Genomic DNA, 25,761 nt, shown 5'->3' with positions numbered 1-25,761 from the left:
CCTGTACACACGGAGACGCGTTTAGCTGTAGGCCATTAGTAAAAACATTTTATTGTATCAACATTTCATCCAGAAGAAGCTATTTTTTGAAACCGGGTCCCATAGTGGATAAATCTGAAAATTACACCCTTGCGTTTTCGTGTACAGCAAATCCGTATATATTTTGTGAAACAATGATGTCATCACCCCACATCTCGCCCAAGTCTTCTTCTCCGTTTTTTGTGCATCTCTGTGGCAGAATTACAGAGCCACCTATTGGTCTGGCATGTATACTACATCATTTTGAGTCGGTTTCAGTGGTTTCGTGTGTACACAGATATTTCCTGAGACGAGAAAAAAAAAAAAAGATTGGACAGGGAAAGCTCTGGCTTCGTGTGGATGTGGCCTAAAGCAGCCCAGCATGGCCTCACCTCCTTTATTCCGTGTTCCTGGGGCCAGGGTTTATGTAAATTTTAGGGTTTCTGATATCACTAACCCAGGAGGAAGCTAGTGTAGTCCATACCAGCCGTTTGCTGTAGTCCTTAAAAAGCAATTTCTGTAAAAGAAAATATCTCCCTTTGCATTGAACTTTGAGCGTCGTAACTTTGAAGATGTTGTTTATGCTCAAGCAGCAACATTAAACACTAACTAAAGTTAAAAAAGTGAAATCATAATCAAACAATTTTAAAACAAAACAGTATTGTTTTGATTTTATCCCCGAAACCGAGCGAGCAAGATAAAGCCTTTTTCCAACTGATATTAAGATGAGTTTTCGGTGAACCGATCACATGTGGTCAGCCAAGACACTATTACTGTTACGTATTATCATGCGTTTTAAATGTGTCTTCTGTGACCATTTGCGTTCAGATTTTGTGGAGACCCTAGGCTCTTTTTTCGTCACACTCTACTATAATACTTTCACTTTCGGCGCACAAATACTATTGAATGAACGAGCAATGTTAGGTGGCTTATGCGAATGAATATAATATATAGGCTATTTTTTATATTATGGTTGGGGGGGGGGGGGGTTGTCCCATCTCCTGGAAATTAGTTTTGGGATGTCTGTATTATATTATCTGAAAGTACAGTTTTTTAATGTAGTTTTAAAATTTGAAGTACACATTCAATACAATACAATACTTTTTCACAAGCACAAGCATGCTTTTTATTATTTAGATATTTAACATATTGTCTATATTCAGTGTTTTGAATTTTGAGCAAAAAGTACAGGAGGAAAAAAATCAACTGCTTTTCTGTTTGTGTAGGGCTTATTGTTTAAATATGCTTTGTGAAATGTCCACAGCTCTTTAGACAAAAAGAGCAATTCAAACATACTCTACATTGTATTTTGAGTATGTTCATTAAAACAGCTTTGTGGAAATCCACCATAAGCAAATTACAACTGACTGGCCATAAGGGGAATTAAACATCAATGGTACTTCTGGCTCGCCATTTGCTTAAATTGAGCCACTCTCGCTCCAGGGGCTGATAGTCAGAGGAGGGCCTAACTGGGCCTACAGCAGGTGGCAAAAAAACGGCTAATGACTAAAAACAGCAGCTTCATCATTGTCCAGATTGTGTTGATTGTTGCATATCCATGCATAAAATTTGCCCCATTTTTGCTAAATCTACTTACGCTGCATTTTTGTCACACTATTTTGGGAGGTGCAAGACGGCAGCACAAAGAAAGATGGGGGAGGGTGGCACAGCACGCCGCAATCAGAGCCTATGCTAATCGGCTTTAATCCAAGACCAAGTTTAACCAAACAATGAAAGAAGGAAGTAGAGAGAGTAAGAGAGAGAGTGAGAAACGAGAGCCAGATCATGTCATAAGTGAAAGGGTCAAAAAGCAAGAGTCGTTTATGTCACAACATCAGCTTCCTTTTTCAGTTCCTCATCACTGCAGTAACAAAAAATAGATGGAATGACTCACAAAGTGGCTTCTAAAACCGTCCGAGATGTAAGACACCCAGGTTCAAGCATCCTGACTTTTATTCCCATACTCCCCCTCCACGTTCTGTAAATGTGCGACTAGCACCTGCTAAATGATGCTTGATAATGGAGATACCAGATATGTGCTTCATGGGTTTTCATATTTCTCACAGGAAGCACCACATCAAGGGGTGAATCAGTGCTAAAAATACAGTCCTGCTCTACTATGAGTCATAGACCCCCTCCAGCAGGCATACTCTCCAGCCAAACACAAAGGAAGTGCTGCGAGAAAGATGGAGGGAGAACGTGAAACAGACAAAGAGGGAGATGGAGACCTGGGGGGTGGGGGGTGCTTTTACAGGGGTCTTCAGAACTCTGGGATGTCATCCAAAAAAAATGACGTAATCTGCAGTTGTTACCTCATTAGTCTTTGATTATTCTGGAAATATGGCCAATCATCCATCAAGCGTTGGTGATGTGATGCTTGCTCAGCGAGAGAGGTCAGATTCATAACGCCGGTTCAGTTTCAACACCACAGGCCATTTCTGAAATATGCATAGCATATTCATGCAAGTTGGCAAAGGGCAGTAGTGAATAATATTTCATTATGTTCTCATCACTACAGAACATCCAATGTTATGTACATGACTTTCCAAACACGATCAGCTAAATTATGCAATAATGTCATTCACCCTTTTTCCAATTCAATTAATGTGGCCTCATTGTCATTTCTAATGATGTATTTGTAGAACAAAAAGATCATTATGACTATAATGAATAACTTTATTACTTAGAGAGAGATGCGCTATTTGTAAAACTACAGTCTGAAAGAAATATTTCAAATTGTTATTATTTCCCGAATTCTAAGCGCGGAGCTTATTATGCACAACACTTGTGCAATCACTAGTCGAAATTCACTCCAAGAAAGTAGCGATCGTCCGTCCGTTTATCGCTATCCCCACGCAAAATATTGCGATACTATTATATGCATATTATAATAATAATATTATATGTGCACATAAATTTACATATACACATAAAAAAATAGAAAGAAAGAAAGAAAGAAAGAAAGAAAGAAAGAAAGAAAGAAAGAAAGAAAGAAAGAAAGAAAGAAAGAAAGAAAGAAAGAAAGAAAGAAAGAAAGAAAGAAAGAAAGAAAGAAAGAAAGAAAGAAAGAAAGAAAGAAAGAAAGAAAGAAAGAAAGAAAGAAAGAAAGAAAGAAAGAAAGAAAGAAAGAAAGAAAGAAAGAAAGAAAGAAAGAAAGAAAGAAAGAAAGAAAGACGTATAGTAAATAGTCGTCATTTTATCATGGTAAGATGAACATTACAGAGATGGATCACACAAAACAAGCCTTTTGCACTCCAAGGTCAGGGTGCTTCATAGCAAACCCATCAAGGGTGTGAGGGTGGCTTCTGTGCGGGGTGAATCTGACCCCTCACCCCATCCAGCACTCTGACTGTATTCAGAACAGAGTGACGCCCTTGAATCAGTTTGGCATTGAGCCATAGGCAAAGTGACACTGGCCAGTTCAGAGAGTCTGCCGAGTGTCTCTGAGTGTGGGCCGCAGATCAGTCAACACAAGGATGTACAATCATTACATAATCAAGGAACATGAATAATGGAGATAATAATTGTGTATAGCACAATGTCACAACGATACTTCTGTCGCACGTTGTGTATTTGTGCATGTGTGTTGTGATGGTGGTGGTGGTGGTGGGGGTGACTGCCTTAACATGCAGACGGCCATCTGCTCTACTCAGGGCTGTGGCTGCAGCTGTGGGGGGCCTGACTAATCCCCAAACCCCCTCATCTGGTCAGCCGGTGACACAGTGGGGCAACATGACCTGCTTTCAGCCAGCTATCCAACCGAACATGCCTAATACCTCACCCAATTTAAATCAGCATCAACATTAGTGCAATCTATCATTGACCTTCATCTTCAGTGCATCATCTATATTTTGGTTTACATGGTTCACAGGTATTGGAATATTCCTGTATACATGCATAATCAGCATATTCCAGATAATGCACATTCTGTGAGGAACTACTGGATATGCTCACTCAACAATGTTTAAGTAACTCACAAATGTTTATTAATTCACTGCACACAATTCATCCATGTATGTACGTATGTTAATTTCTTCAAATGTTTCTTATAAACAATCTAAAATGCGTTCCTTCAATAACTTGATGTTTCACAACATCATTTTTAATCTTTTTGAAAGAATCCTCTTATGCTCACTAATAAAAAACACAGTATAATATTGTGAAACATTACAATTTGAAAGTAACTGTTTTTGTATTCCTGTGATGGCAAAGCTGAATTTTCAGCATCATTACTCCAGTCTTCTTCGGTGTCACATGATCCTTCAGATGTGATGACGATCCTTCTAATGTGATGATTATTATTATCATCAATGTTTTAAACAGTTGAGCTGCGTCATATTTTTCAGGAAAATATGGTACTTTTTTTGTTTTTTATTCTGTGATGAATAGAAAGTTCAAAACAACAGCATTTCTTTTATACTATCATAAATGTCTTTACTCTTTTGATCAAAGCAATTTAAATATATCAAAGGCTAAACCAATCAGTCAATATTAACAAACTGTACATTTTATTTGCTCTGCTTTGCATGCTATTTTATCCTTGCTATTCAATGACATTCCCAATCCATTAACCATATAAAATCAAAAGATGCACTCACACACATATAGTCAAACACTGTTGTAACCATAGTGACAGTGCTGAAAGCAAAGGAAGATGCCCACATGTAATGCACTGAAATAAAGGATTTTTCTTGTTCAGCATAAAGCATCCAGCAGAAAATAATATCTTTCATAAAGCACTCTGTGGCTAATGTAAGAAGAAAAATAATACTGGACTGCACAAGTGTAATATGGGTAATATAAAACCACGCAAAAAAAGCAATAATGTACTTGCATTCAAACACAGGCCAGAGATACGCACCCATATGAAACTATATATCAGCAGCACTCACAACAGATGATAAGAAGAAACACAATGTACCAATGTGTCACAAGAATTTATAGGTTACTAATAAACAATTCAGGGTTTAATAAGTCAATTTGTCAAATGTTTAATAATAAAATAGCCCTGTAATGGCCTAAAAGAGATCCATTTATCAATCACTTAAAAAAACGAATACAGAAGAGGTAGCAGATCTGCATTCAGTGTGAAGGCTAAAATCTGAGCACAGAGCAGGGCCTGACCCCTCCTTGTGACGGTCTGCAGGGCTGTGTGATGCTGTTGCCATGCTGAACCAGGCAGCACTCGCCCAAGCCAGATGTGCTCAGCATGTGTGCCGCACCATCTCCACGGAGACACGTCTGGCAACAGTTGCTGTGCTGTAATGCAGTAAAGCAGCCTCACTCCTTGAGTCGCCTCAGTCCAGAGCACAGCTAAATTAGAAGGACCCCGGTGCGCACATACACACAGGCAGGAATTAGCTCGCAACCAAACCGTCTCTCTCTCAATGTGCCCATGGCAGTACCTGTCATCATAGCAGTCAAAGTGAAAATAATGTCTGTTCACCCTCTCCCCACCTCCCTAATCTGATTATGCCACTTGATCAGAAGCCTGCGCAGAGGCTAAAAGCTGCGGAGAATCTCACGCACGAACACATACGCAGACACGCACGAGCAGTCGCGGGGCCATCTGTGTGTATTCTGCGGGGTGTGAGGGTCTTGACTTTGCAGAGAGATCACAACCCCAATGTAGCCCGAGGCGGTGCGCTGCTATCTCTTGTAGTTATGTTTTTAACATATTTTGAACAGACGCAAAATGACCAAGTTCCTTAATGTGTGTGTGTGGCTGTTACAGTAACACGTGGGTGCATTTGCAATTACGCCAGGGATGGATTATTTCCGTTTCTAATGGGGGTAAATGAGACAAAAAAAGAGTCTCTGAACCGTATGCCCTGCCTGGTCTGATGTGCCAGGCAATATCAATAACAATGATTCATGTTGACACAGTTATCTAGTTAGCGAGACCTCTCATTGGCTCTGTCCAGGTCATATGGATATAAGGGGCTGGTCACATGATGTCATTTACAACACAAAGCTCATTCAGTCATGAGGAAAGTCGCTACAGGAGCAGGGCTACTTGAAATGGAAACAGATGAATAATTTCTTGTCAATTGCACAAATTAATGCAGGTCATCAACTTTCATGGCTCAAATAAGTCTGGTGACATGTTACATTTACAGTGTGTTACACATAGCAAACGTAAAGTCTGATTAAAAATGTATGGCTGGGTAAAACAATAGATTTGTTTATGAGTCGGTTCTTTTTAGTGAATCAAAAACATGCAGTGCAACCAGTGTAGTCTGATTCCCGAAACAATCCACTCTTAAATCTAAATTTAAGCCTGTATAATTCACAGCATTAGCTGAGAGTGAACCTATTTTATATGCAAAAAAAGGACATCATAACTGAAAACACCAAAATGAATCAAATTTAATTGTAAACCTTTGAATCAGAACTGAATCCTAAATATAAGTAAAGATAAGTGGTACAAGCTCATGACTTAATTCCACATAAGAAATAACCATAATATAATATAGTAATAATAGTAACAATATAGAATATTATTAAACCAGTTACAGCAAATATTCACTACATTGTGTATGTGACATGAAATTGTACAGAACTGCTATGCAATGCTCTGTATCTTGTATATCTACAAGCTATGGGATGTATCTCATGATAGATTGGCTGTGGAGGCAACCAAAGCTTGCCATTAATTGAGTTTGAGTCCAATGGCGAGAAAAAGACAAGCTGGCTGCTTCTCCTGCGTTCCTTTACTGTTTGCTTCATACCAATATACCTCAGCACTGATCATGTGCAAAACATGCCTATAAACCCATTTACTAGCCACATTCAAATTGGTAATAATGGTAGAAAATGGTTATGGTGTCTGAACTCTGTGTTGGATGGATCCCTGTAGAGCAACAAACCTCATACATTTCTCATGGAGAAACGGCTGAATATTTCATTACAACTATATTAACACATACTACATTGACAGGAAGAGAATTAATGAGGCAGTGCCACAGGCAAACTAATGAAAGCACTAAAAAATAACGTCCGTAACCTGCATTTGCTTGGAGAAACATTCAAAGAAAAGTGTGAGAGGAACGCTTGTGATATAAATAACTCTCCTATCTCTCTGTCCCTCTCTCCCTGTATTGTGTTGGTGTCAAAATAAGCAGCCTTTGTTCTGATTTCCCACTGATTTCTAAATTTAATCTCTGAAAACACCTTCTCCATTAATTTCGGTGCTTCTAAAGCCCCCTCAATAGCAATAATCTGTTCCTTTTTCTATTTAAAGACGCACTCAGCTGTTTTAGGGTTATGTTGCACTGGCCAGTGCTGCAGTTGTCTTGGACTCAGTACTCAGTACAGTTAAGATTAGGTGTAGGTTTAGCGTTAAATAAATTGTTCACCCAAAAATTAAAACTCCACAATCATTTACTCCCATATGTTGTTCCAAACCTCTGATTTTCTTTTGTCTGTGGAACACAAAAGGAGATACTTGAAGAATGCTGTGGTACAAACAATATTGGATCCCACTGACTTAATGGGCAAAAAATACGGAGACATTTTCAAAATATCTTCTTTTATGGTCAATGAGGATAAGTAAATGACGGGCGAATTTTCATTTTACGGTGAACAATCCCTTTAAGACCTCGTCGACCCAACAGCTACAAATTTGGGCGCTTTCCTGCAACAGCCAATTTCAAAACATTGAATAAATGGCATGATTCATTTATTTCTCAAATGAAAGTGTCCAACGCAGTTACCAAGATAAAACTAGTCATAGGCCCCGTCCACATGAAGCCAGAGCTTTCCCTATCCAATCTTTTTTTTTTCTTGTTTCAAGAAATATCTGCATACACACAAGAGCAATGAAAACGACTCAAAACGATGTAGTATACATGCCAGGCCAGTATGTGGTGCTGTAATTCTGCCACAGAAATAAACTAAAAACGGCGAAGAAGCGTTGTGGCTAGAAGGGGTACAGCAACGGTCGGAAGTGAGGCAAAATCTCACAATAAAATAACAATAAATAAACGTGCTACATACCAGGGGCCTGTACCAATATAGTAGTTTAACAAACTCAAGGTTACAGGATTAGTTTCGAATTGACAAAACCAAACCAATCTATTCAGGCTTTGTTGGTCCCATGATGCTGATCATCAGCTTTCTCTGTCAACTCAGGCTTTGATCCTGAGTTTAGGAGTTTAGCTGTGACATCAGTAGTGAACAGCCAATCACACGCTGTGGATCAGTCAAACTGAGATTCATTTCTCTCTTCTACAGAATATTACATGATTGAAAAGTATTTAGAATTTAAACAAATTTACACAGCAAGAAGAAAAGAGCTGTCTATGAAAGAGGACAACTTTAAGAAAAATCTTATACGTCAATGCAAGTAAAAGTTATGAAGTTAGTTTAGTATATATAGAGAGAGAATTTAACATTTAAGCTCACATGTAGTAATTTTTTTTTTATTTTAAAGCTTATTTGTATGACCTTTATTTAGTTTATTTATATTGATTTTAACTAAGTGCCTAATTGATTAACTAAAATGATACATGTGTAATTGATTAAGGGTATAATAATTACATAAATGATATCTAACTCATTCAAAATTATTATTATTATTATTATAAATAAGCATTGTTAAAAGCCAGACGCTTTAGTCTTTAAAAACCATTTGCTATGTAGTGTTCTTTAATTTGGAGTAGAAAAAGGGGGAGTGACTTTATTGCATCAGAGGTGTGTCACTTTGCTCACAGCTGATTGGTCCAATTTCAGTTTGAGGACTCTTATCCAGAACATAACCTGCCCTAGAGCAGGTTAGCCATGGAGCATTAGTTACTATGGAGATGAACACTGCTAAAAGCCAAACCACTTTAATGGTACCTAATTCCCGGGATTGGCACAAACTAAGCTTAAACATATCTGGCTAGCCAGCTAAACCGGCTTCATGGTACAGGCCCCAGATGTGTTTTATTAACGCCTACAACCTAAACCTACCCTTACAATAATGCAAATACAGTAATTAAATGACGCAATATTGATGTGTGCATGCCCAGCGTAGTTGTATCCCTTTCTAGTCTTTCCCGCGCGGGACGTGGTGCGATGACATTAGGCCTGTCGCGATAGTCAATAAATCAATTAATCGCACGACAAAAAAAATTAGCTCGATAATTTTTCCGGCCGCGATAATTTCCAGCGTCCGTTTTTATATCCATTTTTGCAGAGCGTTACATTTTATGATCACGCTCTTATACATGTAAATGCTTCTAAGCGCGACAAGACACAAGAGAACGCGCTGTATGTCAATGTCCTGTCTGTGTGTGTGTGGCTGCTCATTTCAGCTAATCGAGGGACACTCTCACACACACACACACACACACACACACACACTCGAAGCACAGACAGACTCGCGTCAAGTCTCCTGAGTCCTGCTCACATCGAGTTCTCTTTTGCTCATGAACAAACAATAACAACAACACAGAGAATTTTGAGTATTCTCATATTAGGAGTTTTAAATTAGTTAAACAACGTCTTAAATTAACTTAAAGAGTTGTGAGGAAATTAGATGCGCGGGACAGCGCGTGAGATCCGCGTCAGCGGCTGTTCTTAAAGTGACAGGAGCACTGATGATGCCTGTCATTAATGTTCATCAAAGAACAACGGGAACAGAGAAAATTGTAGCTTTAATGATGATTAATCTATATTTCATTTATTTTTTATGCAGTTAAGAAAGGTGTTTGATAACTATTACATTTCTGTATATGTCTAACAGGGAAGAAACAGGTAAAAATAACATTTATTATAATGGGTTTATGTAAAGATTGTTTTAAGTTCACTTAAATTAAAAGTTTTTTTTTTTAAAGCCTAATAAATTTTGAAATTGGGAGCTTTCAGTTATACTGTAATGTAACGTCATTAATGAAAACTTCATTCATAAAAACATGACAATACAACACATTTAAAATATACTGTCAATAAATTATTTCTACATTAATTTGGAGAGTAACTGAAATTATTACAATATCAAAACATTAAAAACTTATTAATCGTGATTAATTACAGAAAAAAAATTTGATTAATTAGTAAAAAAAATGTAATCGATTCCCAGCACTACCTAAAACACAATCATCCGTTGCAGTTTTCCCAGCTGTTTATTCAAGTGCATTTTTTTGTTAACAGACTGAGAGTCCATTGCTTTTTTTGTTTTGGTTGTTTTGTTCATTTATTGTGGATATTTAAAATGCTTTCCGTTTTCGGTGTTAAATAGTCTTTAGAAATAAAAGTTTATTGATCTTTGAAAAGGTGTACCTGCATTATTATGCCATTATCATTATTTTAGATGAAAATGGTCTCAGAACGACAATATTATCGTTTATCGCAATAATTTCTTGGCCAATTTCTCGTCCAGCAAAATTTGTTATTGTGACAGGCCTAGATGACATCACCGTTTCACAAAATATACGGATTGGCTGTACACACGAAAATGCAAGGGTGTCGTTTTCAGATTTATCCACTCTGGGACCCGGTTTCAAAAAATATTTAAAAAATAATTTAATTCTCCCAAAACAGCGGATCCGTGTAGACGAAACACTGATAAGGTACACAATTTTAACGTATACAGCTAAACGCGTCTCCTTGTGGACGGGGCCTTAGGCTGGTCATGTGACTCACTAAATGTAAAATAAAACGATTTTTATTAGACCACTGATATGACTACAGTATGTGACTGAACATCAAAATAAAAATGCAAAATTATCACAGTCCCACAAAGTATGAATGTGTCTGAACCCTTTAAAAGGCAAGACTTTCAGGTTTTCCAGCCATTGTAGACTTTAAAGTACAGACAGACAAAACCAAGAACCATTAAACTGTGTTCAGTTCTACAGGGACCTTCGGGCATTCAAAAACTCCCATTGGCACACCAGAGCCAGTCATTAGGTGTGAAATTAGGAGCTTACAGATAATATCAGACAAGGTCCAAGCTCAAATTTGGCCTTGAAAGGCATTATTCAGCACACATTAAGAGATGGGGGAGATCCTCATTCACATTCTAATAACTCAGGCAGAGAAGCTACAATCAATAGCTGGACCCTCCAGGCAAGGCTGAGGAACCATGCAGCATAGCCGTCCAGAAAACATGTGTATAAAATTGCACACAGCCTCCCCCGGTTTCCATAGAAACCCTCAACTTGTCTAAGGACAGAGGGGAAAAAAATGTGTATAACTATTATTCTATTGCTGGGCTGTGCTGCACAGGCAGTGATTGGTTGAAAAGGCGTAGTACTGCCACACTATTAATACTCTCTGAAATTGTACTCTGATTTGCAAATAGCTAGTCTCCAAGCTGGGTGTACATACACTCATTCCCTCAAACCCTGTTCATTTTCACCTGTAAATTATCTTGTCTAATTTACTCTAAAATAAAAGAAAGCTAATGCCTTGCAGTTGCGAATAAAGGGGCCACCAAGCATCAGCAACCACCTGACTAATGACACGGCTTGACCAAACCCCACCATCTGGACAGGATATTCAGCCCTTCTGGGTTCTTTACCAATCAATCATGCGTACAAAACAACATGACACCTAATTTCATTCATAAAGTACAGACACAATGGCACAAACACCAAAAGAATATAATAAATGAATAAATTTGTTTTGTAATGCTGTCTTATAATTTTCATTTTCAGTGTGCTTTGTGCTTTAATAGTTTGTTTATAGCCTTCTATCATCTGTAACTAGGTGAGACCAACATGTTCATGCTTGAGTATCTTTTTGAAGTAAAATAGTTCACCTAAAAAATGTATTCTGTCAACATGAAAGGTAAACTTCTGAAGAATATCCTGTACAATCTATGAATAAGGAAATACACACTACCTCAGCCTCCAAAATGACCAAAAAGCATCATTAAAGTTGTCCATACAACTTCTCTAAAATGTATTTTTTTACGATCAAAATCACTATTCACTAAAAGTAGGGGTTGTTTCACAATTCTTGAGAATTGGATCTTTTTTAACCCTTAAAGGGGCAAGCATAAATAAATTTGATGGAAAAATGATTCATTGCTATTTTTGTATGTATCTAGACTAAAATGACACAGTTCATACATTTTTTTCAAAATATGACCTTTATTTTCAAAGTTACAGTCTGTATCTCCCAGGATACATTGCCCATTTAGGGTTACATTGTAACATGTATTTTTTTTTATTATAGTTCATATGAAAACTTTTAAAACATTGAATGAACAATTATTTAGCTAAATTTTTTCATGTTATCCATGCAACATTAGAAAAATTGGAAAAAACTGAACTTTTTCTCCCAAGATGCCTATGCAGGGTATACATTTGTGTCTGAGTGTGTGTGTGTGTGTGTGTGTGTGTGTGCGTGTGTGCGTGCGTGCGTGTGTGCGTGTGTGTGTGTGTGCGCGTGTGTGTGCGTGTGTATGCGTGTGTATGTGTGTGTGTGCGCGCGTGTGTGTGCGAGTGTGTGTGTGTGTGTGTGTGTGTGTGTGTGTGTGTGTGTGTGTGTGTGTGTGTGTGTGTGTGTGTGTGTGTGTGTGTGTGTGAAATAAAGTATTGGGAAGGGGGGTTCCTTCCCTCTTCCCTCCACTCATTTACTAACATTTAGGCCTCAAAACATAAGAATATCTGTGAGTGATCAGCCCTGTTAAATACCCTTATATGGGCAATGTATCCCCCAGGATACAGACATTCAATGGCTGATAATCAAAGTTGTGAGACGATTATTTTAAAAATATGCACAAGAACATGTAAAACTATCCTTAAAAAAATATTTTCTAAAACAAAATCACTCTAAAATATCATAATTGTGAAAATATAAAAACACTTACCTCATGGCCAGTGTCTTTGTCCACGTATGCTGCCATTTTGGATTTTGATACAAATGTTTGGAATGTTGGCATAAAGTCACATGACCCTGATTACATGACCCATCCTCCCATTAGTGTTTCTCATCAACTGCAACCACATAATGCCCATTCCCCCATGGCCCTTCCCCCTACAGCCTGTTAAATGTCTGTATCCTCCAAGATACAGAAACTCTTTAAGGGTTAATGAACCAATGAACTATAAAATGTTCACAAATTGGACTGATCTGGTTCTTGTGTTCAACTCACTGACTCAATGATCCAGTAGCAACTGTTAACAGCTCACTGGAGTGGAAGATCTGTTCATCACATAAAGCTATCATATGGCTTGGAGATAGCACACACATTATATTGACCAATTTTATGATACTGGTGCTTTTTCATTCAAATTTAAAGGGACAGTTCACTCAAAAATGAAAATTCTGTCATCTACATTGATCCTGTTCACACACATTCATAGAGCACAATAAGCCAGATTTACTAACAGCATGCGCCAGCGTAAACCCTTTTTTGACATTAAAAAAACTACTGTCAGGATTTACTAAAGACAGACACAAAAAATTAGCGCTGAAAAGGCGTGGGCACAGTTATTTTTGCAGCTAACCTTATTGCATATGCATTTGTAGGAGTTTCATAATAACAATTTTCACCTTTGGGTGAACCCTTAAAAGTTTCTTTCTAACTAAGGTTACCAGTGATAGTAAATTATGATAGATTTTTTACTCTCCCTCTCAAACACTGTCCCCCGGTTTCACAGACAAGGCTTAAGCTAGTCCTCGACTAAAATGCATGTTTGAGCTGTTTTAAATGAAAGAAGGGGCATTGTTTTGTCTCAAGATGTACACCATTCAGTAATGTTTATAGTTACTTAAATGCCCTAATTAAAAGCCTAATCCTAGTTTAGTCTAAACCAGGGGTTTTCAAACTGGGGTCCGGGGACCCCCGGGGGTCCTCCAGAAGGTTCTAAGGGGTCCCCGGAAAATTTCAGAGAATAAAAAGACAAAGCAAAAATGGATAAAGTCTACCAAATATTCTAACGGTTTAATTTCTAAATGTTACTCTCCTTTCTTGCAGTATACATTCCAGAATTGTATATGTTTGCTTTGTATCTTTCTAGTGAGTTTTTCTCACTATAGTCCCCTTTATTTCGCTCACTGGGTTTGCAAGGCAGTATTCTTAACACACTACATACACCGCTTGGATACTTTTATTGTGAAAGTTGCTTATACAAATCATTTTTAATTGAAAATGTTCTTCTTCAGGTTTATACATACAAACATTAATAGCCAATTTAAGTTGGAAAAACAATATGTTGTATTTATAATGTCACACTTACTATTTATCAGTTACTACTTAACAGTTTAAAGGTTTTTTCATACATAAAAATAGATGGATTTTAGGAAGGGGGTCCCTCATAAAGGTTCATCATATTTGGGGGTCCTTGGCATCATAAAGTCTGTGAAACCAGGCCTGTGTGTTTATCTCTCCCTGAATTTTTACTGCCCTTTCACTTATTTCACCCCTTCTCCCTCCCTATCTCTCACTGTCTGTGAACTAGTGTCTTTCCATTAATCTGTGCTTGCAGTCTCCGTTTTGGCTTGAACTTGTAGATAGACACAAGAGCACTTTACACAGGCTGCAGGCTAAACGTCTATCCTAATCAAATGCAGAATTAGTCCATCTGTTGAGCAGTTGCCCACTGTTTGGACCCCTGTGTCACTGCAGATGTACTTGTAGCATTTCAGGATACTTCTATACACAACATAGTGCAGTAAAATGGCAATTTGTGTAATTATTGCTCTTGGCTGTGCCATTTCTGATTAGATGCTTTTTCACATGGCAAGTCGCAAATCAAGTCACATCAGAACTGTCCAAGTCAGTTCTGTGACTCCAACCTTGGGATTGTCAATAGGTTGTGTAAAGAGCAGATACCACACATGGCATTCATGGCAAGACAGCAAAGCTAGAAGACGGTGCTGACAGGGATGGTGTGCTGGAGATAGAGAGAGGAACATGGTAGGGACAACACCAGGAGTTAAGGGTCTCTGCTGTGTTTCTCTGATAAAAGGCTTCACAGCTGCATCAGGCACTGGGGAGCAATTTTCGGCAGTGGGAAAGGGGGAGGGGACCACCAAAACTACACAATGCAATGTACAGCACAACACCACAGATCATTTGAGCAGCACAAATAAAACTTCCGTCTGCACAAATCACCACCAAAATAGACCAGCTTTTGAGGCATTTAGAGACCAGATACATACTACAAAGCTAGTTAATAACCCCATTAAATTAAAATTTTGGTCCATATATGTTAGCGTTGAGGTCATGAGCTAGTGTACTCCTAAACATTGACAAACTTCACTTTTAGCAGATGTACACAATTAAAATGTTCAGTCTTTCTATTCTAGTAAATAGACCAAAACATATCGATGACTCATCCTCACTACACAGATTTTTTGCCCAATTAAATCCTCTCTAGAATGTGAATGCCCCTCCCTCTTATACCACCTGCCACAGATTATCAACTATCAAATTCAATAGGAAATACATAAACACATGAAGAAAAAAACTGTCCTTTTCATGCAATTTCGTTATGTTAAGTTGTTGGAAATACTGGTTAACCCATGATGATTTTCTTGAAATTGTGTGACTTTTTGAGTCATTTATCCAAATAAATTTACACTGCATGAAGGCGTACATTTTTATCAGTTCATGCGTGTTTAGTTTGCTGAGAAACAAACCCCTGATCTTGGCACTGCAAGAGCCATCCTCTATTGTTTGAGTAGGGCTTTTACACACTCCTTTTGTTTAAAAAATTATATATTTAGCTTTTTATAATATTCACAGCTTATGAAAAAAAAAAACCTTAGTTTTAAAAATTGTTGTTAAATACAGTTGTAAAACTCATACATTCTCATGTTAATTTTTTTTGTAATGTGTGAGAAGAATTAATGTTAAAGGTTTTACAATTTTTTTTGTTTTTGTTTAGTTTTTTATTGAGTGATTTTTGATTGATTGTATTAAATCCAATAAGGGAAAATTTGACCCTGAGCATAACAATCGTAACCAGATTTTAAACTAATACAAGGGTTAAATCCTACCTAAATTAGAACTAATTGTATAATATTAAATCTGCCAGATTAGGAGTTTAGCCCACCTGTTCTGCCTTGAAGGGTATGGATGACCTTATGCAAGTGGATCCAGTAATTGCTTACAAAATCTTTAGTTTTCGGTCTCCATATGTGCAGTACAAACCCCATTTAACAAAATATAATAATCTACAACAACACTTTTAGTGCACCTAATTTTATGTTTGTCACCATGAAAAATGTTTGCGCAAAACACTGGATTGCGCATGGAATCTGTCTAAAATGTTCCTCAGGCTCAAGAGAGATGATTCAGTGGAAGGAGAGTTAATGAAGAGTGACAAAAATGAGCAATAAACCACAACTAAATATACAATATATTTATATAACTGCCAGTCAACAAGGAACAAAATGCTGGCAGTTCATTCCAGCCTTAAATGAGAAATGTTTCTAATCCCATGTATAAGAGCCCATCAGTGGAATCAGCTCTGCTCTACCAATCATTCCAGCGCACATTCATTCAGCATTTTCTGAAGGATTAATTTCTTGCGTATGACGTAAACGCTTCGTATTCCTCCATAGATTCATCTGTGTACGTCTTACAGTGTTAATAGCAGAGACTGAATGTAATCTACATAAATCAAGAAGGGTGGGAAAGACGGGCATCGAGGACTGTTGCTGTCTGCCTCTGATCTCTAAGATAGAAAGCATGGCCATTGTGAGAAAAGGCTTGTGGGAAGGGGGCGCAGCCATGACAACCAACCACTGCTATCCAGCACTTACTAAATGAGAGCCAACTGAAGGCTGGAATATGTCTGGGAGACTACAACCCCCTCAGACAAAAACACACTGACAAATTGTTCACAAAGTCAGCCCAGCAAGACAGTCAACAGCTGACATTTCAAACAAGCTTTTCAGGCTAAAAACAAAACATTCTTTGTGGTGATGAAGAGGTTTCCTAAAGTGTGAATTCATTTTCCCCCTCCTAACTATATTATTTTAAACAATAACTTGGTCAAGGAAACTAACTAGATAATACAGCTCCATACTGATATTATAAGCCATTGTATTTAAAGCGAGTTAACCCAGAAAATATAACGCACCTTCTCATTGTTCCAAACCTGTATGTCTTTCTTTTGCACAAAACAATTTTGAAAAATGTCTCCTTTTTTGGTGCATACATTGAAAGTCAGTGGGGACCAATGCTGTTTTGGACCCCGCTGATTATCATTGTATGGATAAACATAGTTTGAACATTCTTCGTTATATCTTCTATCGTGTTCTGCAAAAGAAATAACATCATACAAGTTTGAAACGACATGAGGGTGAGTAAATGCTGACAAATTATTTAATTAATTCTAAACAATAAGCATAATTTGCCTATTATAAATTACATAATATATGACCAAGGCTTAAAATGTAGAAAAACATCTCCCATACAAAGTAAGCCATTCATAGTTTGAGTTCTTTCGAAAAACATATAAAAAACATCTCTGTTTGAGCTTTGCAACCGGAAACATTTGGCTAAACCAACAGCATTAGTTTAGGGTGGCATCTATCTGTTTATCTGAACAATGGCAGGCATTATTTCTACACTTCTGTTCACCTTAATACATAAATACATAACTTTATCGATCTGGGACGTCATTCAATACTACCCCACCCATGACTGGCAAAACATTTCAAAGTGTCATTTAATAGGCCTAGTGCTAATACTGAGTTTTTCAGGTAAAAAGAACCAACGGTGTACCATACATGAAAGCACTACCTTGAATTGAAATGAACCCTACTGTACGTGCACTGCAGCAAAATGACCACAGTTTATGTGGTTCTGCCCGCAGCTCTTCATATCCGCCTTGCACCAGTTACAGACACTCACTGGCCCTGAGGTAGTGTGTATATATAGCTTGATTATCTCCATGTCCATGCTGGAAGTGCAGTGGAGGCCTGGGGCTCTAACACCACTCTGCATGGAGCCTGCCCATACACGCTGTCTAACCCTGACCCAGCAAGCGGGCACTGTTTCTGCCTGTGACAGTGTTCGTGATTCAAGTACTTCGCCGCTTCATTAACGGCCCTCCTTTGGGACATCCTGACAGAGTGAAGGAAGGAGAAGTGGAGGGAATAAGTAGAGTAGAGGGGATACGAACAGAATAGCAGAAAAGATACACAGAAACTGCATGAGTCTCACAAAGCAGGTATTAAGGGGTGTAACAATATATTGTGTCCTAGTATATCGCAATAAAAAAATGCAACAATATGTATTGTGGATAGCAAAAATATGTATTGTGGATAGCAACAATATGTATTGTGTATAAGTTCACCCACAAAGTTTAGACAGATTTGATTTTGGGGACCACCCGACGACCTCTCTTGAAATGGTTGTATGTTAGCATCGCAGATGTATTATACAACAGGTAATCCCAGAAGATCACGCCTTTGAGCTTCCATGTTTATTCAGGGAGAGAAGGGCCAAGTTCCTGATATACTACCAAATAGGGATGAAACGATTACCGGTTTCACGATAAACCACGATAAAATTTAGTGACGGTTAGTAATATCGTATAAAATTTTATTATCATTAAAACCGCGTGTGATTATCACGGTTGTGAAAACTCGCTGTAAATCTTGTCCAGTCAGCGTCAGTCTGGCGCACCGCTGTTTTCTGAATGAGGAGAAATGGCAGAAAGCAGTGACAGCACACGGGGGATTGTTCTGCCTTCTAAAAGGACCAAATCTGAGGCGTGGTCATATTTTGGCTTTTACAAAAGTCCTGAGGGAAACTTAATCTAAGATGGTCACCCTGTCTGCAAACATGCCAGAAGAAAGTCGCTGTAATAGGGAAAACACTTCAAAACTACGAACGCAAGGCAAGTGGACTTTGACCTCAATACCAAACCTACGTCTGGGAAATAATAACGTGAAGCGAAACAACAAATTCAGACAAGACTAGGGTGACATTTAAGGGATAATAATCAGGGTTTGACATTAACAACCGCATTTGCGGGTGTAACGTTATTTAGGCTGCACACTAGCCACTCTGGCTGTTGAACTTATTATAGTCTTCTCAAAAGCCATCTGTTATAATCGCGTTGCGCATTATAAGCACTTACACGTGCTTCTATTGAGTTTATGAATGCAATATCTCATAATCAGAGGCGTTCAGATTAGCGGAGTTTTGTTCAGAGCGCGCGCCGCTCTCACACGCTGAAATCTGCACTCAAAGCAGAGATAAACGAGCGATGTATGCAGGAGATTCACTCATCATACAGAGGTTGACTGTTTTTGTTCTATTTCAGCAGCGAAAATGGTTTAAAAAAAACACAGCAGAACCACAGCGCATCTGATATGACTGGCATAACGCAGGCGAATTTAGGGACCGTCTGTAAAGTTACATACAACATTGGTAACGTTATACACGTTTCAAACTTCAATAGCATTTGAAGAGAATGACAGTCATAAAAAGACTGTAAAGTGTTCATCTAGGTGTCAGGTATGATGCACACATTTTGATATTTAATAAAATAAACTGTCAAATCATATGGAAATATGGATATGCATTATTTCACTAGGATACTGTTTGGGCTCTAACACAAAATATGCTAGATTTAAATGTGTCTGATAGAACACTGATGAGAATATTGCTTGGGAATATATTTACAGTGATAATATTAGAGATTATATTTACGACAAATTATTATTATTTATGTGTTATGCGTTGCTATTGATGACGGCCATTAAGGAAGGAAATCCCACAGAATCTAGCTTAAAAAAGTGCTTAGAGCTGCTTTAGTTATTTGTTGTTTGTTGAATTTCAAATATAAAACTTGTTGAAATGTTTTAAGTGTGTGCATCTGTTCTTTTTGAACGCTTTCATTTCGTTTGAACAAAACCGTGATAATATTGATAACCGTGATAATTTGGGTCACTATAATCGTGATGTTAAATTTCCATACCGTTTCATCCCTACTACCAAATTTAGCATTTTAATGAACAGTACTTTTGTTTATCATATTTCTTAGAAATATTAATTCTATTTAGGCTTTAAGTATCGTAAGAGTATTGTATTGTGAGATCAGTAAATTTGTATCGAACCAAAACGTGACATTCGTATTGTTACACCCCTAGCAGGTATTGTTGTAACGTTATTGTTTTTTCAGTAACCACAACCACACCACAGTCCAATCTGTCTCTGCCTACTTTCAACTAAATCGAGCAGCGAAGACGCTACGTGCAATGGCTTAAGCGTCACAAAGAAACAAGGAAGGCAAAAATACAGGCACGTACATCCGTTTTGATTTGGGGAGTTGAGGGAGGGGGGTAAATTAAACTAGAGCGTCCTTTTTACTGTTTCCCATGGGGGTCCCGCTTTAGCTCTGAGAACTCTCTCTCTCTCTCTCTCCCTCATCCCCAAACCCACCCCCTTCCCATCTATCCCTACCCCTCCCCCAAGCTCCTCTTTCGATGTGTGAGCCTCTCTCATGACATATGGGCTCTCCTCTGCAGCGGCAGCACTGAGAAGCGGCGTTCATTGTGCAGCATTCTCTCAGCAGCCATGCCAACGGCAGCAGAACAAGCAGGAATACCCTCCGCTCTTCTAACCACAGGCTAGACAAGGATTTATTTTAAGAAATGGTGCCAATAGTTTAATTGCCGACAAAATGTTCTATTCGTAAATGAACAGTGTGAGCCGTCTTTTCTATTAAACAACAAGCAATGCATGTTTCTACACTCATTACTTCATGTAAACATTTTGCTAGCAGTGGTTGCATATTGCAGCTTACTATTGTTCAGTTAATTGAGAAATCGGACTATAATTCTGCTGATGCCTTATTAAAGAGAGAGTTCACCCAAAAAAAGAAAATTCTGTCCTCAATATGGCCTGCTCTAACTTTCTGTTTTAATGTGAAATGCTGTCACAGGAAAATAAACTGCACTCATCAAGTCATTTAATGGGGTATTAAATGGATTGTTCACTAAAAAATGAAAATTCTTTCCTCATTTACTCACCCACCCTCATGTAATTTCACATCTCTATGACTTTTTTCTTCTGCAGAACACAAAAGTAGATATTTTGAAGAATGTTGGTAACCAAACTGTTTTGGTGACCATTGACTCCAACTGTATGGGGGAAAAAACACTGAGACATTTCTGAAAATGTTATGTGTGGCAGAAGAAGAAAAAAGTCTTAGAAATGTATAATGACATGAGGGTGAGCAAAGGATGACAGAATCTTCATTTTTGAGTGAACTATCTGTTTAATACCCCATTAAATGGAGTGTGGTTTACTTTCCTGTGACAAGTTTCCTACTGAAATAGTTAGCATGTTTATTTTTGAATAGCCAATAGCTTTTAGTTTATATAACAGCTATGAACCATGATGTTAATTGCTGTTGCTAGGCAGACGTAGGTGGTCATGGAGATTCTTATTGGACAAACATTTAGACACGCCCATGAGTGCAAAATGAGTCATCAATATGTTTTGCCATTTTCCCAGAACATAAAAGTGGCATCCAAATATCCGTCAGAGTACTAAAAGGGATGAAGAACGTTCTCGACTTTTGATGAAGTGCGTTCTTTAAGTATGCATGTCCAAGATATCCTACACCCACTATGTTGGCACTGTCCTTGACTTGGACCTCTATTATATTTGACTTGTGATGTACTAACAGCAACCACAAAATAATCTACTTAGGCGTTAAGTTCAATTTAACCACAAGTAACAATTTTCCTGGTATCTAATATCACGTATACTGTACTTGAAAAGATCCCCCTGCCTCACAGCTTTCAATTTTTCAAATCTGACAACTACTCGGCTTCAGTTGACTTATGGGATAGCAAAGTGTCTGCACTAAATGCACACTTCAGAATCTCAGCAGATACAGAACATCATCCACACATAATTTGCCTATTGTTTCATAAATACGGTGTATTCCGACATCATACTCATTCAATCGAATATACTGCTTTGCTTTTTGCATAGTAGCTAAATTTGGACACAGGAAGAAACTGCACATATTAGATGTGCACATTTGTTGAAAGTGAAATTGAACGTGAAATATTTAGGACAATATTTAAATGGCTTCAAAGTTAATAGACACAAACTAAAGTCCACAACTGTAATTATGATTTCGTGTGGTATATAATAATAATAAAGCTGTCAATTCATCTACAGTATATGTCAATGTTAGATTGCAGCCTTGCTCGTTACTCTTAGCGGGAAACATGAGAACATGAAGACTATCAACTCCGGCATCCATGTTCTTCAAAATACAGTCAATCTATAGTCTAACAGTTGCAGTTCATGTGTTGCATAACAGCTGCAGGCCCCTGACTTGGATACGTCTGGCCAGGGATATCGACTTAATAACTGTTCTCTACCAAAGCCACACCAGAAGAAACCATCGGCCACGGAACATTGAGCCCAAAATAATGCTGACAGATCAATAATTCGTCCACACTCCCATGTCACACAGCAATTCTCAGCAATAAGCCGTCATGAACATATAAGAATAACCTTTTTGTCATTCATTGTCTGGTCATATAAACCTTATGATATTGATCAGCTCAAAACAGCAAAAAGCCTTTCAGTGGCCTGTAGCAGAACTGAAGCAAGACTAGTTTCCCTTCTAGCCCATCTCAAACTTCAGCACTATATTTCAGCACCACCGGACTGCAGAGGAAATTAGGTTGAACACATGGTGCACTACGGATACACCAAAACTGTCCCATCAGCAGCAGCACACAAGGGCCACCTGTACCCAGATGTCAAACATTCAATTCTAGCTCTTGGACGAGGCAAATGGATTCAACAGTGGGACCTGCAAGTGCAACCACATCCCGTTGTCTGACAAATCGGGATTAACGGCATTAAGCAGAAGCAAAGCGAGCCGCAAAGCCAAACTGTCATTAGCGAAGACCAAGTTCCTTTTCTAGGAAGATAATACAAACGTTTTATAACTTGTTCCACCCCGAAAAAAAAGCATTTTGCAACTGATAGGATCTCACCGGGTGTTCAGAAAAGTAGGCTAAGGTCCTAAACCTCTCTACACAATGACATGTCAGCACAAGCAAATGCACACACACACGCGCATCATATTTAGTCATCGCGCGAACGTATTGAGCAGCGCGTGTCATCCTCCCTGATCTCAAGCACACAAAAGGACAAACCTGTCTGTCCTTTGCCGAGCGTCTTTTCCAGGCGATACGGTCCCACGTAATTCGCATGTTGGGAGCTGTTGTCTTTCCCCGTCGATGACATTTTGCTTTACACGGACGAAGTTGCGATGCCGACAAATTGCTGCAGTTCGGCAATTAAGTATTTCTTCAGTACCGCAGTTATTTCCCCGCCCAGCTCTTGCTCCAGACGCTGCCTCTCTCTCTCGCTTGAGAATCGGTGGGGCTGCTGCTCTCCTCCGCGTCTCCCTCTTTCTCTCTGCTGCCGAGCGCTCTGATAATCTCACAGCAGTGTGTGCGCGCGCGTCCGTGTGATGCTCAGCCTGCGCCTGCGTGTGTGCGCGCATAAGACTCATCATCATAGATGCTAAGAGCGCGGGCTGATGCTTTTTGAATAATCAATGTCCCAATATTGCATCATATGAGTTATGAATTGAAACCCCGTTGTTTTTGATGGATGCTCTGTACATTTTTTTAACTATAGACATAAATGGAAGTAATTATATAGGCCTACTTAAAATTTAGGATATTCCACGAACGCTGCACTTTGGTAGGAAGAATTAGAGGCACGACGAATTCTATGTTGTGAGGCAGATGTGGGCTTTTTGATAAACTATTAGATGGCATAAAATTAACCGTGCATATACATTTACTAGTTTTACACCTTGCATGTTGCACGTCAAATGTCCCATCCTCCACCTCTGGTTCAGAGGTCAGAGGTCTTGACCTTCTCGAATGTATTTAGCAATTAAAATAATATGACAATTTTACAACAATCAATCATTTTGACATAGGCCTACTCTTTTGAATTAGTATAAACAGAAGAAAAATACATAACTCATTTTAAATACTAAAAAATACCAGATTTGTGATCCTGGACCACAAAACCAGTCATAAGGGTCCTTTTTTATGTATACATCATCTAAAAGCTGAATAAATATGCTTTCCATTGATGCATGGTTTGTTAGAATTGGACAATATTTGTCAATACAAAATCTAAATATTAAGAAAATCGCCTTTAAAGTTGTCCAAATCAAAGTTCTTAGCAATGCATATAAGGCTACTAATAATACAAGTTTGATATATTTAGGGAATTTACAAAATATCTTCATGGAACATGATCTTTACTTAATATCCTAAGGATTTTTGTCATAAAATAAAAATCAATAATTTTAACCCATACAATGTAATGTTGGCTAATGCCACAAATATACCATTGCGACTCATGACTGGTTTTTGTGGTCCAGGGTCACATTTATCACATTTTTCACATTTCGCTTACAACCCTGTTGATGATTTCCCCATTACAAAAAAATAATAATTAAACATAATTTGGACCTTTGTCTACACAGCATGGGGGAACTCAATAACCTCATTACTTATTGTTTACACAAACATGAGTTGACAAGCTCGTCATTTTGATCATTCAGTTGATTTAGTCTATTTTAATCTTTATATGTTGTGCTAGAAAATCACACAGGTCAGGATTTTAAAATATCATGAATAATTCTGAATGGTAAGTTCCTTTCACTCAACATTTGTTTTTATTTATTTAGGGTTTTTTATTGTCTTATATATAGCCTACACTTTTTACAAGCAGCTAGTTCATGTGCCTTTTTAACATTCTCTTTTTGTCATACTTTTGAAATCACATACATATATCAAAATGCTAAAACGACAAATATTTTACTTGTATACTAAAAAGGCATGTTTTTGCTTTGACCCAGTCACGTGGCTCAGCTAGTCTTTGAGAATCTGGTGCCACTGAGATTTTGGCCTTGTTTCAATATATTCCCAGGTAACTTACTTCAGAGCTTCTTAAAGACTTTGAAGTCACTCAGAACATCTGGCCAGGTTGTGTCTTATCATCTCATCCTCTCACCCTCCCTTTCTCTGTCCTTTCCCTTTTAACTTTCTTGTTGAGAGTGTGTGTGCTGAGGTTATTTTTTTAAGCTATTCCAAAACATCATGTCTCATAAATATGATTCCATAATTGCTTTAGTGATTGTTACTGCAGTAGCACTCTGAGTCTAGCAGAAGAGGACCCTCTGATGTGATTAAATCAGAGGTCAGATGCTGTGACCATCTGCCTTTATTTTTTATCACAGAAGTTAAAGATGTAAGGAAAAGGCAAATGAGGTTGGTTGACCTTTAAATATCTCTGTCACACATAGGCAGACACTTACTACAATGAATGACAGGTTGTTGGTCTAGCAGGATGACCCGTAGAGCCAATAACAACAGGGGTTTTACAAGCAGAAATTCCCATTAATTAATTGCATCCCCCTTCACCCGTTTCATTTAAGTCATTGTCTAAGCTGTTAAAGCCATAACCTGACAGTTAAATCAATCAAGATTATCCTTTGTCATTCAGCAATGGCCCACACAATAGGACAATCTGTTTAGGGTAAAACATTACATAAACTACTCCACTTCTGTGCAATCAGATCATTCTCAAGTGCATTTGTTGAAGATATTCTGTTGAAAATAATCTGAAGTTTTAGTTTGTTTTAATGGGAGAAAATAGAAATGGCAGGTCTCTTTACTCAGTATAAAATGAAGATTGCACATGCTCAGGACTCAAAGAAAATCAAACATATTAAAGGACTGGAAGAGATGTGTACACTAAAGGTCCATCTT

The 25,761-nt window shown here is 38.1% G+C and overlaps 1 protein-coding gene across 8 annotated transcripts in view; it reads right to left on the bottom strand.

The window, feature by feature from the left end:
- brsk2b (BR serine/threonine kinase 2b) overlaps positions 1 to 23,416 on the bottom strand; it is a 149,377-nt gene extending 125,961 nt beyond the window's left edge. For 6 of the 8 annotated variants that reach the window (XM_079811236.1, XM_079811242.1, XM_079811235.1 and 3 more), the window contains exon 1: positions 23,116 to 23,414. In XM_079811236.1, coding sequence (XP_079667362.1) covers positions 23,116 to 23,206 — 91 coding nt within the window. In that variant the 5' untranslated portion in view covers positions 23,207 to 23,414. Of the gene's footprint in view, positions 1 to 23,115 lie in introns of all 8 variants that reach the window. The other 2 variants (XM_079811238.1, XM_079811241.1) reach the window with 2 other exon arrangements.
- Positions 23,417 to 25,761: the final 2,345 nt, after the last annotated feature.

Source organism: Gobio gobio (assembly GCF_949357685.1).
Source record: "Gobio gobio genome assembly, chromosome: 2".
NCBI lineage: Eukaryota > Metazoa > Chordata > Actinopteri > Cypriniformes > Gobionidae > Gobio > Gobio gobio.
This window is presented reverse-complemented; position numbering and strand designations above follow the sequence as displayed.